The sequence below is a fragment of the Peromyscus maniculatus genome, chromosome 9, assembly GCF_049852395.1.
Source record: "Peromyscus maniculatus bairdii isolate BWxNUB_F1_BW_parent chromosome 9, HU_Pman_BW_mat_3.1, whole genome shotgun sequence".
NCBI classification, from domain to species: Eukaryota; Metazoa; Chordata; class Mammalia; order Rodentia; family Cricetidae; genus Peromyscus; species Peromyscus maniculatus.
In genome coordinates, this window is record NC_134860.1 from 17,380,979 (window position 1) to 17,392,981 (window position 12,003).

At 45.0% G+C, this 12,003-nt stretch overlaps 1 protein-coding gene across 3 annotated transcripts; it reads left to right on the top strand.

Annotated features, from left to right (window-relative positions):
- The first annotated feature begins 5,836 nt into the window (after window positions 1-5,836).
- LOC102916072 (mannose-binding protein A-like) lies at window positions 5,837-11,145 on the top strand. 3 transcript variants are annotated; one of them, XM_015990405.3, is made up of 5 exons: window positions 5,837-5,964; window positions 7,333-7,498; window positions 7,908-8,024; window positions 9,721-9,795; window positions 10,691-11,145. In XM_015990405.3, the coding sequence occupies exons 2-5, from the start codon at window positions 7,342-7,344 to the stop codon at window positions 11,062-11,064; spliced, it is 723 nt and encodes a 240-aa protein (XP_015845891.1). In that variant the 5' UTR covers window positions 5,837-5,964; window positions 7,333-7,341; the 3' UTR covers window positions 11,065-11,145. The 3 variants fall into 3 exon arrangements, with proteins under 3 accessions (XP_015845891.1, XP_006997322.1, XP_076400559.1); XM_006997260.4 differs by having other exon boundaries at window positions 5,855-6,008; XM_076544444.1 differs by having other exon boundaries at window positions 5,884-6,008; window positions 7,338-7,498.
- The last annotated feature ends 858 nt before the right edge of the window (window positions 11,146-12,003 follow it).

Genomic DNA, 12,003 nt, shown 5'->3' on the forward strand with positions numbered 1-12,003 from the left:
TCTACGCTATTATTCTTAGGTTTAGTCTTTTCATAGTGCCCCAGATTTCCTGGATGTTTTGTCAGGAATTTTTTAGATTTAACATTTTCTTTAACTGTTTTATCTATTTCTTCTATCATATCATCAGTGCCTGAGTTTCTCTCTTCCACCTCTTGTATTCTATTGGTGAGTAGTTCCTGTTCACTTTCCTAGATTTTTCCATTTCCAATATTCTTTGTGTTTTCTTTATTGCTTTTATTTCCATTTTCAGGTATTAAGCAGTTATATTCATTTCCTTCAATTTTGTTTTTTTTTCTTGGCGTTCTTTAAGGGATTTATTCATTTCCTTCATTTTTTCTTTGTATTTTCCTTAATTTCTTTAGTGTATTTATTCACTTCTTCCTGAAGGACCTCTATCATCCTTGTAAGCTTAGATTTAAGGTATTTTTCATGTGCTTCAGCTGTTTTGGAATATTCAGGGTTTGCTGTAGTAGTATAGCTGGGTTCTGATGATGAGATTTGCCCTGGATGTTGATTGTTTTCTTATGTTAGTGTCTAGGTATCTGAGTTCTGGGTGGTTATAGGTCTAGGTCCCAATTCCTGGGTTTTTCTTTGTTGGATGGCTATTATGTTTGTTTGTTTGTTTGTTTTTTTGCTTCTGTTTCCTCTCTGGTATTTTGGCCTGTGTTTCTGGTGCTTGATCAGGCAGTCTCCATCTGAGTTGGGGGCTGGACTTCCAGTAGCTGGTGTAGTTTCTTGTAGGCAGGGATTCTTTACCGGAGGTCAGGGCTAAACTTCTGGCAGCCTAAGTGGCTTCTGATCCAGCAGGGATTCTCAGCCTGAGTTGGGGGCTGGTATATGGTAACAAGGAGATGAGGGGGTTATTGGGGATAGTGTTTGGGGGATACCAGTAGAGTGGAAGAAGTCTACTTGGTCTACCTGGAGTTCTGGTGGCTGGTGTGGCCTCTGATCCAGAAGGGAGTCTCTGCCTGAGTTGAGGGCTGAGATATGGCAATGGGGAGGGGGCGGGAACTGGGGACATTGTTAGAGTGGGGCATTGAGTGAGTGGAGGAAGTCCATGGATGGGCAGCATGACCTGTATTTGGGCAAGGGGTGTTTGCCAGAGTTGGGGGCTGGTTTTCTGGCAGGCAAAACCTGTGGTTGGGCACAGGGAGTCTGTCTCAGGGAATGGAGAGAGTGGGGGATGGTCCATGGGTGGCTGGCCTACCTGGTCTTCTGGCAAATATGGTCAGTTTTTTAAAAATTCAATTCCAATCATTTACACGAGAGAAAATAATCTCAAAAGATTTGATAAAATTCATCTTAAAAACTGTACTTCTTGATAGGTAAGATAGTGACTTTTATGTCTATTTCAATACTTTATGATTAATAACATATCAGTTATTCTAACATTCCTTAGGCTAACTTAAATAATTTTAAATTGACTTCTAATACAAATTTTATATGATTTCCAAATTGCTATAAAGTCCATTGAACATAACATAAATTTGTATTGTCAATTGTACTTATATCAGCTTAATATTCCATTTCTTTCTTGACTTGTCTATTTATTATACTGTTTCTATAGTCATTGGTAATGTGTCAATTAGTTGATAAAAGAAGTCACCATTTCAGATGCCCACAACAGCACTCATTTTTCTCTCTTATACTGTTTTTTTTCCATGTGTTGAGCTCTAAAAATATTGGTTGAACTTGCCTGGATTCAACTGCATAGGCTGGGCCCAGGATGTGTAGGTGAGTTTGCATTTATTCTGTTCATGCAATTACCCTGCTAGTAGTGGCCACCACTAACATATTCTTTCTAGGGCTGGGAAAGAAACATAATAGGTCACATAATAGGCCTCCTTATATGAGCACCCTTGATGCTGCTACTTCCTTCCAATTTGGTAAGTCATAAAGCCAAGTCAAACATCAAAAGGGCTGAATATTTATTCCTGGGGCTCAAGTGGACCTCTTAGTAATGTACTTTAGCAAAGAACCTGGAAATAAAATTCTATAATAAGAAGCAAAAGTATGAAAACAAGAATTCAAACTACCGTTGTCATGTCTGCCCACTATTTATTTATATAAACATTTTATATTTTAATTAGTATTTTATTTTTTTTTCATTAATATAGTCATTTTTCCTTTTTCTCTCCTTTGTTTTGGCGTAGAGTCTTAGTATGCAACCAAGGCAGGCTGGAAACTCTCTCTATAGGCCAGGATGGCCTCCTATCTCAGTCTGCTAAGCACAGTGGTCTCCAGCATGTGCTACTACACCAGGCCAGGTCAAGATCTTCTTCTTACTGCTTCTTTGCTCACATACTCTTCTCTCCCCCACTTAAACCACCCTTTTATGAGTCTGTAGTGTATTTAGAGTGGGTTTTATGTAAACTTTTAAGTTTTAAACCCTCACTTTTGGGAGTGATCTCATTTGTTGTATTCAGTAAATGCCAGTTGCTTTCTCAGCCTATGGGACCAGAAGTTGTACCGACAGTAAAAAAAAAACAAACACACACACACACACAGCCATGAAAGGTGTCTTCTTAACAATGGAGGCCCTTCTAGATACCTGTCAGGTTGCTTCTAATAAGATTAGAGAGGTGACATGGTGTCTTGTGTAAACATGGACTGATGGCCCTTGAGTAGCCAAAATACCAACCATAGAGTCATGGGAAGTAACCTGGGCCCACACTGTTATGGGGAAAACAAACCTCTCAGGTTGTTTGGTAAGATAAAAGGTTTCAATGAGTGTCTGTGAACTTGGAGAAAGTTAGGCATGAAAGGTCATGTCAGGGGCTCAGGCCACCTGATCAGCCTCTGACTGCAAGCACTGGATACTCTAGAAACCCAAGCTTAAGGAGCCTCGGCCTAGTCTGTTAGCTGCCAAGCTTTTTACCTTACTGGGTCCTTCTTAGGTGCCCAGGCCTGGGTTATACTCAGGGGACAACAAGTGAACTGTATGTAATTCCTGCCCCAAAGAAGTATCAACACTGGTGAAGCTAGCCCAGATGTCAGTTCTGCCAGTGAAGTCACAAGGGCTGGTCCAAGGACATGCTGCTGAGGGTTCATCTGTTTCACAGATCTTCCTTGGTCATTGACAGTTAGGGGGCACTCTGCCAGGTAGGCAGATTACCAATGGCTGGGGTCCTCTTATTTCACCTGGGTGGGGACTGTGGGCAGACAGGATAAAGCCCTTTCAGTGCTGACAATTCTCAGTCCTTAGCACTCAAGAACTAGCATATAGACTGGCAGACCAGAGTCTTATGACTCTAATCCCTGAAGGGCAGGAGGCTGTTACTGTAGGCTCTAGAAGCAAGAGACTTAGTGGGCACTTAGATGGGAGGCTTATCACTATGGGTTTTAACCATCAGGGGCCCCAGCACTTACCGGCTATTGTCAATTCGTGGCTCCTAGCAGCATTGAGTGGCTACAGCAGGTAGCAGCAGGCAGCAGTAGGTTGGATCTTTTCATATTATAGTGCTCATACAGGCCCTATAACAACATACAGGCCTAGTAATCAGGACCCTGAGCCCTTGACAGCAGCTAGTGTTATAGTTCTTAGATCTAGAGTGTCTGAGACCCTTGGCCATGAAGGCTTAGTCATTCATTGATACCTTCCCAATGACCAGGGCCTCCAGCTGCTCATCTGCAGCTCTTCACAGACCTAGTTGTCTCTGCTCCCAGTCCTCTCTGCCCTAGCCCCTCTCTGGATGGCTTCTGTTGCCTCTCATCAGTCTCGCTGCTAGCACAGCGCTGCTGCCAATGTTGGCAGCTGCTGCTTCCTTCATCCGTGTCCTCACCTTCAGCCTTTGTGTTCCCAGCTCAGCACACTGTAGTAATTCATGATAAAAACGAAGAGTAGGCAAGAAAAGAGCATTGGATTAAAGCCATTATTGGGGAAGCAATGAAGGAGAGTGCTTTCCAGTTGGCTCCCACATCAGGCTTAAATGGTCAAAATGGTGTGCTTGTACCAACACAACAGTTTTTTTTAAAAAAAATATTTATTTTATGTATATGAGTGACCTGTCTTCATGTACAACAGAAGAGGGCATCAGATCTCATTACAGATGGTTGTGACCTACCATGTGGTTGCTGGGAATTGAACTCAGGACCTGTGGAAGAGCAGCCAGTGCTCTTAAATACTGAGCCATCTCTCCAGACCACAACAACAGTTCTTCACACAAATGAAACATGTGGTTTGCAGCAATCAGCACAATCCCTCATACAGATAAGGGGTTACATTTATTCCAACACAATGGTCCTTAATATAAATGAAAGACTATTTGCATTAGCACAGGCCTTCTCCTGGGTCATCATGGAAAGGGGTCCCCATCTAGCCTGAGTAGAATTGGTTATAGGGTATCACCAAGACTTATAGGAAAAAGGGCCACTGTAAGCTATTTGAAGCAGCTGTACACCATGCCTTGAGAGCCAGATCTGTGGTTCAGCAGCAGTCAGCTGTGGTTGCAATGTCACTTCCCCAAGTATAGTGTTCAAAGAAGCTGGTGTCATGCAACTTCTTCTGGGCATTTGTCTTATAGTCCTTAGCTTAGGGAACAACCACAGGAGGGGAAGGTCTGCCAAGTAGGGAATCAAGTAATCCTACTCCCCAATGTCTTAGCTTATTTAAAATGAAAACAAACATTAAAGGTGGTGCTTATAACCTTAACAGTATTTACAGTGCTGTAACAATGTTTGCCTTCTGCCCCATGCCTCAGGGAGAGGTTGGTCCTTCCTTCTCAGAAACACAGCATCAAGAGAACGAAACTCCAATTCATTCATGATCATTTAAAAGGCATTGGGCAGGCAGAGAGAAGATGATTTCAGAGAGTTCAAGGCAAGCCTGGTCTGCACAGTGAACTCTAGTATAGCCAGGACTATATAGAGATCTTGTCTCAAAAACAAACAAGCAAGCAAACAAATAGCAATAACAACAACAACTGAGATATGGGGTGGTCAATAAATAGGCAACCAAATAAACAATTTCACATATGGACAAATAATAGGCATACAATAAAATCAGAGAATTAAAATTTAGCAACATAGAAGCTACTCAAAATTGAGTGGTTAGGAAAGCCCCTTATCCTGAGCTATCTCAGCTGAAATCCAAATAGCAACCAACACTTAAAGACAGAAGGAATGCCTGGGCAGAGTGGACAGCTGTGTTGCTGGCCACATTCAGCTTTGAACTTGTTATCTACACACATTTCTTCTCATGTGGCTGGAGAGGTGGCTCACTTGTTGCTCCCGCAGAGGGCTTAGGTTTGGTTTCTAGTGCCCACTAGCACAATTGTCGGTAACTCCACTTTCAAGTTATCTGACGCCCTCTCCTGGCCTCCTCAGGACCAGTCATGCACAGGTACATACACATACACAAAGGCAAAGTATCCATACTTTGTAAAAGTAAAAATAAATCTTTAAAAACCTTATTCCTTTCCTCTTGTGCCTAGGTCTGGAACATGCCTGAAGGAGACATTTAACACATGTTCTGAATGAAGCAGGAGAAGGGAGGTGATGCAGGACCTCATCTAGTCCTACAATAACTGAAGAAAAAGCAGAGGGGTAAACTAGTCATAGCAACTGACAAGAGTTTGGGCTCCTGTGCACATCCATCCATACCTGTGTGCACCTGCCTGAGAATGTTTGTCTAGTACATTTATGAGTGTTTCTTATGGAAAAAATATCTTAATGAATCCGTGTCAAGAGCCCATGGTTCTAGAGGATCAGAGTATCTCAGCTGTATAGATGGAGATCTGGGAGGGAGCACAGTGATAGGAAGATTTTAGCGTATTAAGACATTGAGCTACACAGTATTGAACTGAGATACTAGCAGCAGCAGCTCTGGACAGCTACCCAGTTACAACATCTCCAAGGATAGTTGCTCATTAATCTGGGGTTGAAGGCTAGTCCAGCTTAGTCCCTGGTCACCAGGCTAATAGGCCTTAGCACTGAGGAGGCAGCTTCCAGAAGTTGGACTGGAGAGTAAGTTTCCCTTCTGCTACCCCTTCACTCTAAAGAAAACGTTGGTAAGTCATTTCAGGATGAAGGTGGTGTGGTCCTGGGTTTGGAGTCTGGCCTCTCAGCTTGAACCTTGTAAGGTCCAGGCAAGGGTCTAGTGGGGTCAATGGGCCCATTTAGGCCCGTATCTCTCTCTGATCTGGGCTCTCTGTGCCCTTCCTAGATCTCCATGACCATACGCAAACCAGAGGACAATCCTTTCCTAAAGGAACAATAGAAGTGAAAAGAGTGGTGGTGGCACCATATGTACAACCCACGTGTGACCACAGGGGTCTCCAGTGGGATTAGAGGACTTTTAAAAATAAGAACAATATCTAGAAAGGGAAAAGATGGAGGAGGCTGTGATCATGGGAGATGTCTTCACACTGGTCACCTCTTGCTGTGTGCTGGAGAATGCAAAAGTTGAGGGAAGCGACAGAGCAGGTTAAGGAAAGGCAGGTGCCACAGTTGTTCAGCCAGGACACTGGGATTAGAGGCTGGGACAAAACAGAGGACAGCCCTGAGAGGCCAGTGGCTCAGAGCAGGACCCGGACAGCACAGAGAGTTCTGCTGGGAGAATCATGTGGGGGCACTCTCCAGGCCTGTGTGAGTAGTAGGCATTGAAGGAGCCTGAGCTTCCCCTAGCAGAAATGGCCTTCTGGTGGGATTTCAAGCAAGAGAAGTCTCCTGTGTAAAGGATCCATGACTGGAGAAGGCTCCAGTTTGAGCGTGGTCCATCTCCAGCAAATGCCTGTCACAAAACAGAGACTTGGTACATGATGCCAACTAGATGTTGGGAAAATAACCACACATTTGAGAGTGGGTGAGGTCTAAGCATGTAAAGTAGGCATTTTTATTTGAAATATAAGTGACATCTGGCTGAGAAACAGACATTCTGGGCCCTTCTCTACAGTCTAGTTTGAGGATAAATAGGGAAGGGGAAAAGTGGGGGACTGGGCCTCCTGTGAAATAGAAGGGGAGACAAGAAACATAGATCTAGGGTCTCTTGGGTTCTGAGCATTCTACATTTCTGCCAGCCCACCACAAGCATGGCTGGTTTATAATTTTTGGTCTATAGAGCCTCAAGGTGAAGTGTGCCTCACCTCAACACAGGGACTCTGGGCCTCTTGGGAGAACAAGCCCCCTTCCTCTTGCATCTTTCTTGGTTTTAATCCTGACCTGACTCATACTTTGGCTTCAGTAGCCTCAGGTGTGATCTACCTTCAGTAGATCAGAGTCAGAGGATATGATATATCTCATATCTGCTGTCCTCAGCCCAGGGTGCAGGGTGCCATAACTACGAACAAGCGCCATGAACCAAATGATCATCTCATTGACTTTCTCCCCTCTGAGGTAAGGACCATGCTCCTGCTTCCGTCGCTCCCTGCCCTTCTCCTGTGTGTGGTGGCCATATCCTCATCAAAGTCACAAACCTGTGAGGATGCCCTGAAGTCTTGCTCTGTAATAGCCTGTGGCAGAGATGGGAGAGATGGACCCAAAGGGGAGAAGGGAGAACCAGGTATGAAACATTGTACACTGGCTTTCTACACCTTTACCTCCAGTGGGGCCTTGTTCTGTGTCCCCAGGGATGAAGCTCAGAGACTTGGAGAGACTTGACTTTTATTGTGATAAGTCTTCTTCTCTTTATAATGATCTCTTTACAGTATGACTGACTATCAATCAACAGCTTAAAAGTTCTCTTGAATCTCACACTTTCATATGGGGGTTTGTGAGGAGGCGTTGTCTTCCTGGGAGGCAGGAGGATCTGTCTACTCTGATTAACCAATAACTAGCTCTCTGTCCATTTCCTGGAGTTGATGTGAATCAAACATCAAACATCTGAGGAAAGAGAATGAGTAACAGTCACACATCTGAGGAAAGAGAACGAGTAACAGTCACCAGGTCATGCTACCTTTATCTCCCAACAGGTCAAGGGCTCAGGGGCTTGCAGGGCCCTCCAGGGAAAGTGGGGCCTCCAGGAAATGCAGGAGCTCCTGGAATTTCAGGACCAAAAGGCCAAAAAGGGGATCCTGGACACAGTGCAGGTAGGAGAATACTCCAGCGTGACTAGCTTGATGGGGGTCTAGGAGCAGAAGGTGATGTGGGAGGTGCTTCTGTTCCTGATGCCTCACCAGGAGATGCTCAATGCTGCTCCCTCACTCAGTGTCGCTTGGGTCCTGCAGAAATTCCTCTTGGTATCACGTACCCTCCAGGGCCATTCCTTCATCACTTCTCCTTAGGACATTGGGTTAGCTTTTCCTCAGATGAAAGTCTGGTGTGCTCTGTAGGCTATGTGGGAGGAAATGTGCCCCTCCCCCATGTCTACTGTCAGAAGAGTTGCATGAAGTGGTCTGTCTCATTGATCCCCTGAGTAATTGGGGATCAATGCCACAGCATCTGCTTCAGAGTCAACCAGAGCAATTTGGTAAAGACAAAAAGAAAACTGACATCCCTCTGTTAATATTTGTCCCTCTGTCTGTCACAAGAATTAAACGTATTAAAGAGTTTACCTGGAGGCTGGGGAGATGCCACTGTTGGTAAAATGCTGGATGCACAAGCATGAGAACGTAAATTCAGCCCCCAGCAGCCACATTAAAACAAAACAACAACAAAATAACTCACTCATCGTGGCACACAATGGTAATGCCAGTGCTGGGGAGGCACAGATAGATGCACCCCTGGGGCTTCTGGACAGCCAGTGCAGCCTACTCGGCTACTCCAGACCAACTAGAGAGCTTGTCTCCAAGAAAGATGGCTCCTGAAGAATGACACCCTGGGTTGATCTCTGGCCTCTACACACATACACATACATACTATCACACACATGTGCATCTACACATGAACACATACATAGAAACAACAGAGACAGAATTTATCAGTAATGAGAAGTGAAGAAGAATCACAAAGAAACATCACAGACTAATGACCATTTTTAGAAATTAGTATCTTACAACATTAAGCACTCCATTAAAAAAAAGGAGGAAGCTGGGCAGCACTCTGGAGGCAGAGGCAGGTGGATATCTGTGAGTTTGAGGATAACCCGGTCTACAAAGTGAGTTCCAGGACAGGCTCCAAAGCTACACAGAGAAACGGTGTCTCAAAAAAAAAAAAAAAAAAAAAAGAGAGAGCTGCATTGACAAGTCATTAGGGTAACTAACTTACACCTGGGAAAGCAGCAAGTCTATTTTTTTTTTCCCATTTGCTTCTTTAGCTTTCATAGTTTTCTGGAATAAGCTTACTTTTTTGTGAGCCTTAGCATTTGTGTCTATAAAAATGTTCATATACATACAAATTCATGTGTGTGCAAGTACATGTGAGGAATATATATGCGTGTGTGTGTGTGTGTGTGTGTGTGTGTGTGTGTGTGTGTATGTGTGTGTGTGTGTGTGTGTGTGTAATCCAGACGTCAAATTCAGGTATTGTTCTTAAGATAGAATCCTTTTTTTTTTTGAGGCAAGGTCTTCTCACAGGCCTGGAACCTAACAAGTAGGCTAGGCTAGCTGGACAGCAAGCCCCAGAGATCTACCTGTCTGTACCTGCCTGTGCTCATCCAGCACTGGGATTACATGTCTAGCTCTTATGTAGGTTCTGGGAATCAAATAGGTCCTTGTATTTTCATGGCAATCACTTTGCCTGCTGAGTTTTCTTTCCAGGCTGTGAGCTTTGTACCCATCTCCTCCAGTATCTTATCTCCAGTTTACAGTCTTGTCACTAAGTAGCCTTTTCCTGATGTTCTTGTAGCCATTGAAGCAAAGCTGCTGAATTTGGAGGCAGAGGTGAGGACCCTAAAATCAGAACTGGAGCACACCAAGAAGTGTAAGTTTTCCCTCATCCCCCATGATTTTCTCACACTCATTTTTTCCTACAGAGGGATCTAGAGTTGGGGCGGAGAGTGATAGATCCGTCAAACTTCTGAACACTTATTTTACCACAGGTCTGTGCAGGCATGGCTCTTTCTTGTAATATTTCATTCAATTTCTTTACCAACTCTGGTTATGGTATTATACTTGTCTTGGGACTGGGGAGATTGCTCAGTGGGTAAAAGCACCTGCCACACAAGTCTGGTGATTTGAATTCAATCCCCAAAACCTGGTGTGGGAGAAGAGAACCAACTCCCGAAGGTTGTCCTCTGACCTTCACATGAGCACTGTGGCATGCATACACACACACACACACACACACACAGAGAGAGAGAGAGAGAGAGAGAGAGAGAGAGAGAGAGAGAGAGAGAGAGAGAGAGAGAAACACTATTTTTAAAAGCTATTATACTTCAGGAAGTATAACAACTCACTCCATATCATACAGCTCACAGACAGCAGCAGGAAAGGGCAGGGTGGATGTCTGTTTTCTCCAACATCTTTGCAGTTTGCTCCCCAACCACTGTTTTTACTTGGTAATTATACCTCTCTCTTATTCTGGTGCCCAAATGGGGTGGTGGAGCCCACATGTGCCCCCCTGTGTTCACCTGTGCTGCTGCAGGCTTTGACGTTGGTGCCAATGGTGGGCTGTCCCAGGAGGGCCAGGCTCTTATAGAGCGTTGTGGACTCCTTCCCTGGCTCTGTAGCTGTTCCTGGTCAACCCTCTTCCTAGGTCCTGGCCTAGTGTCATTGGTCCCGAGACTTCTTTTTTGAGTCCTGAATTCTCAGAGGACTTTTCCAACAGGTCCTGACTGGGCCCCACACTGAGTAAGCCTCATCTACTCTGATTTCAGTGCATGCCTTCTCAATGGGCAAAAAGTCTGGGAAGAAGTTCTTCGTGACCAACCGTGAAACTATGCCCTTTTCCAAAGTGAAGGCTCTGTGTGCCGGGCTCCGGGGCAATGTGGCTATTCCCAGGAATGCTGAGGAGAACAAGGCCATCCAAGAAGTGGCCAAAGGCAACGCCTTCATAGGCATCACAGATGAGGTGACTGAAGGCCAATTCATGTACGTGACAGGGGGGAAGCTCACCTACAGCAACTGGAAACAGAACGAGCCCAATGACCATGGCTCGGGGGAGGACTGTGTCATTATGTCAGAGAGTGGCATCTGGAATGACATTGCATGCCAGTCTTCCTTCATCGCTGTTTGTGAGTTCCCGGCATGAGGAAGCTAGTGCCTCCTGCTTCTCCAACTCCTCTCTGAACTCTCAGTTGCTTCCTAAGAAAATTCAGTACTGGTTTCTCAAGCTTAGTGTTAGCTGATTCTTTTGAGGAGAGTGAATGTATTTGGCTGCGGCACGAGGACATAAGGAGGCACCAGTGTCTGGTCAAGCACAGGGCAAAGGTCACACCTGTTTTGTTAGGGGCACAGCATTGACTCAGAGTCAACTGTGGAAAGCTACAGTAAATCCACTCCTTTTGCAATGACGGACTAAAGGTGGACCATACCCATGTCACAGTGGCAGCTGATCTCAGCCATCTAAAAGGTCTGATTCCTTTTTTCCATGAGTTGTCACTAAATGGTGCCAAACTCGAGTGTTTGAAACCACCCTCAGTCTACAAGGCATTCTTGCTTCTTGTGTGTTCCTTCATGGGGAGCTATATTTGGTGGGCAGTGGAAGAGAGCTAACACTTTTGGATACTCAGTGTACCCCAGGTATAGGCTAGCTAGGTCCTCTCTGTGACAGGATTGTGGCTTTTAGGGTTCATGTACTGCTTCAGGCACCCTTTGTCTACCTGACCATAATGAAGGGAAATATCCCATGTGAGTAACCACTGTCAGTCCTAAGAACACCCCGCCGAGTAGCTGTGTCCTCTCTTTACTCACTGTGCACCCAGAGAGTGAACAGCAGCCGTTCTCCCTGCATCCGTGTATGGGACAGGTTTGATATTGTGTACCAGCAGCATGGAAGGAGGCATGGTCATTCAAGGGGTGCCCATCTCATCAACGTCAGTCCCCATTGACCAGCATCCCTTTCCTTCACTGCTACACCTTCTCATCACGGATCACTAGGCCCATTACCAGTGCACAGAGAGGAAAGACCCCATGGTTAGCTTCTTGCCCTAAGGGTCAAATGATGCCAGCCAACCATTGGACCTACTTC

What these genes read in the sequence shown, in the direction of transcription:
- LOC102916072 (XM_015990405.3), top strand. Translation starts at nt 7,342, where the DNA reads ATGCTCCTGCTTCCGTCGCTCCCTGCCCTTCTCCTGTGTGTGGTGGCC. An exon ending in AGGGGAGAAGGGAGAACCAG is followed by an intron (nt 7,499 to 7,907) that starts GTATGAAACATT and finishes ATCTCCCAACAG; the next exon opens with GTCAAGGGCTCAGGGGCTTG. An exon ending in ACTGGAGCACACCAAGAAGT is followed by an intron (nt 9,796 to 10,690) that starts GTAAGTTTTCCC and finishes CTCTGATTTCAG; the next exon opens with TGCATGCCTTCTCAATGGGC.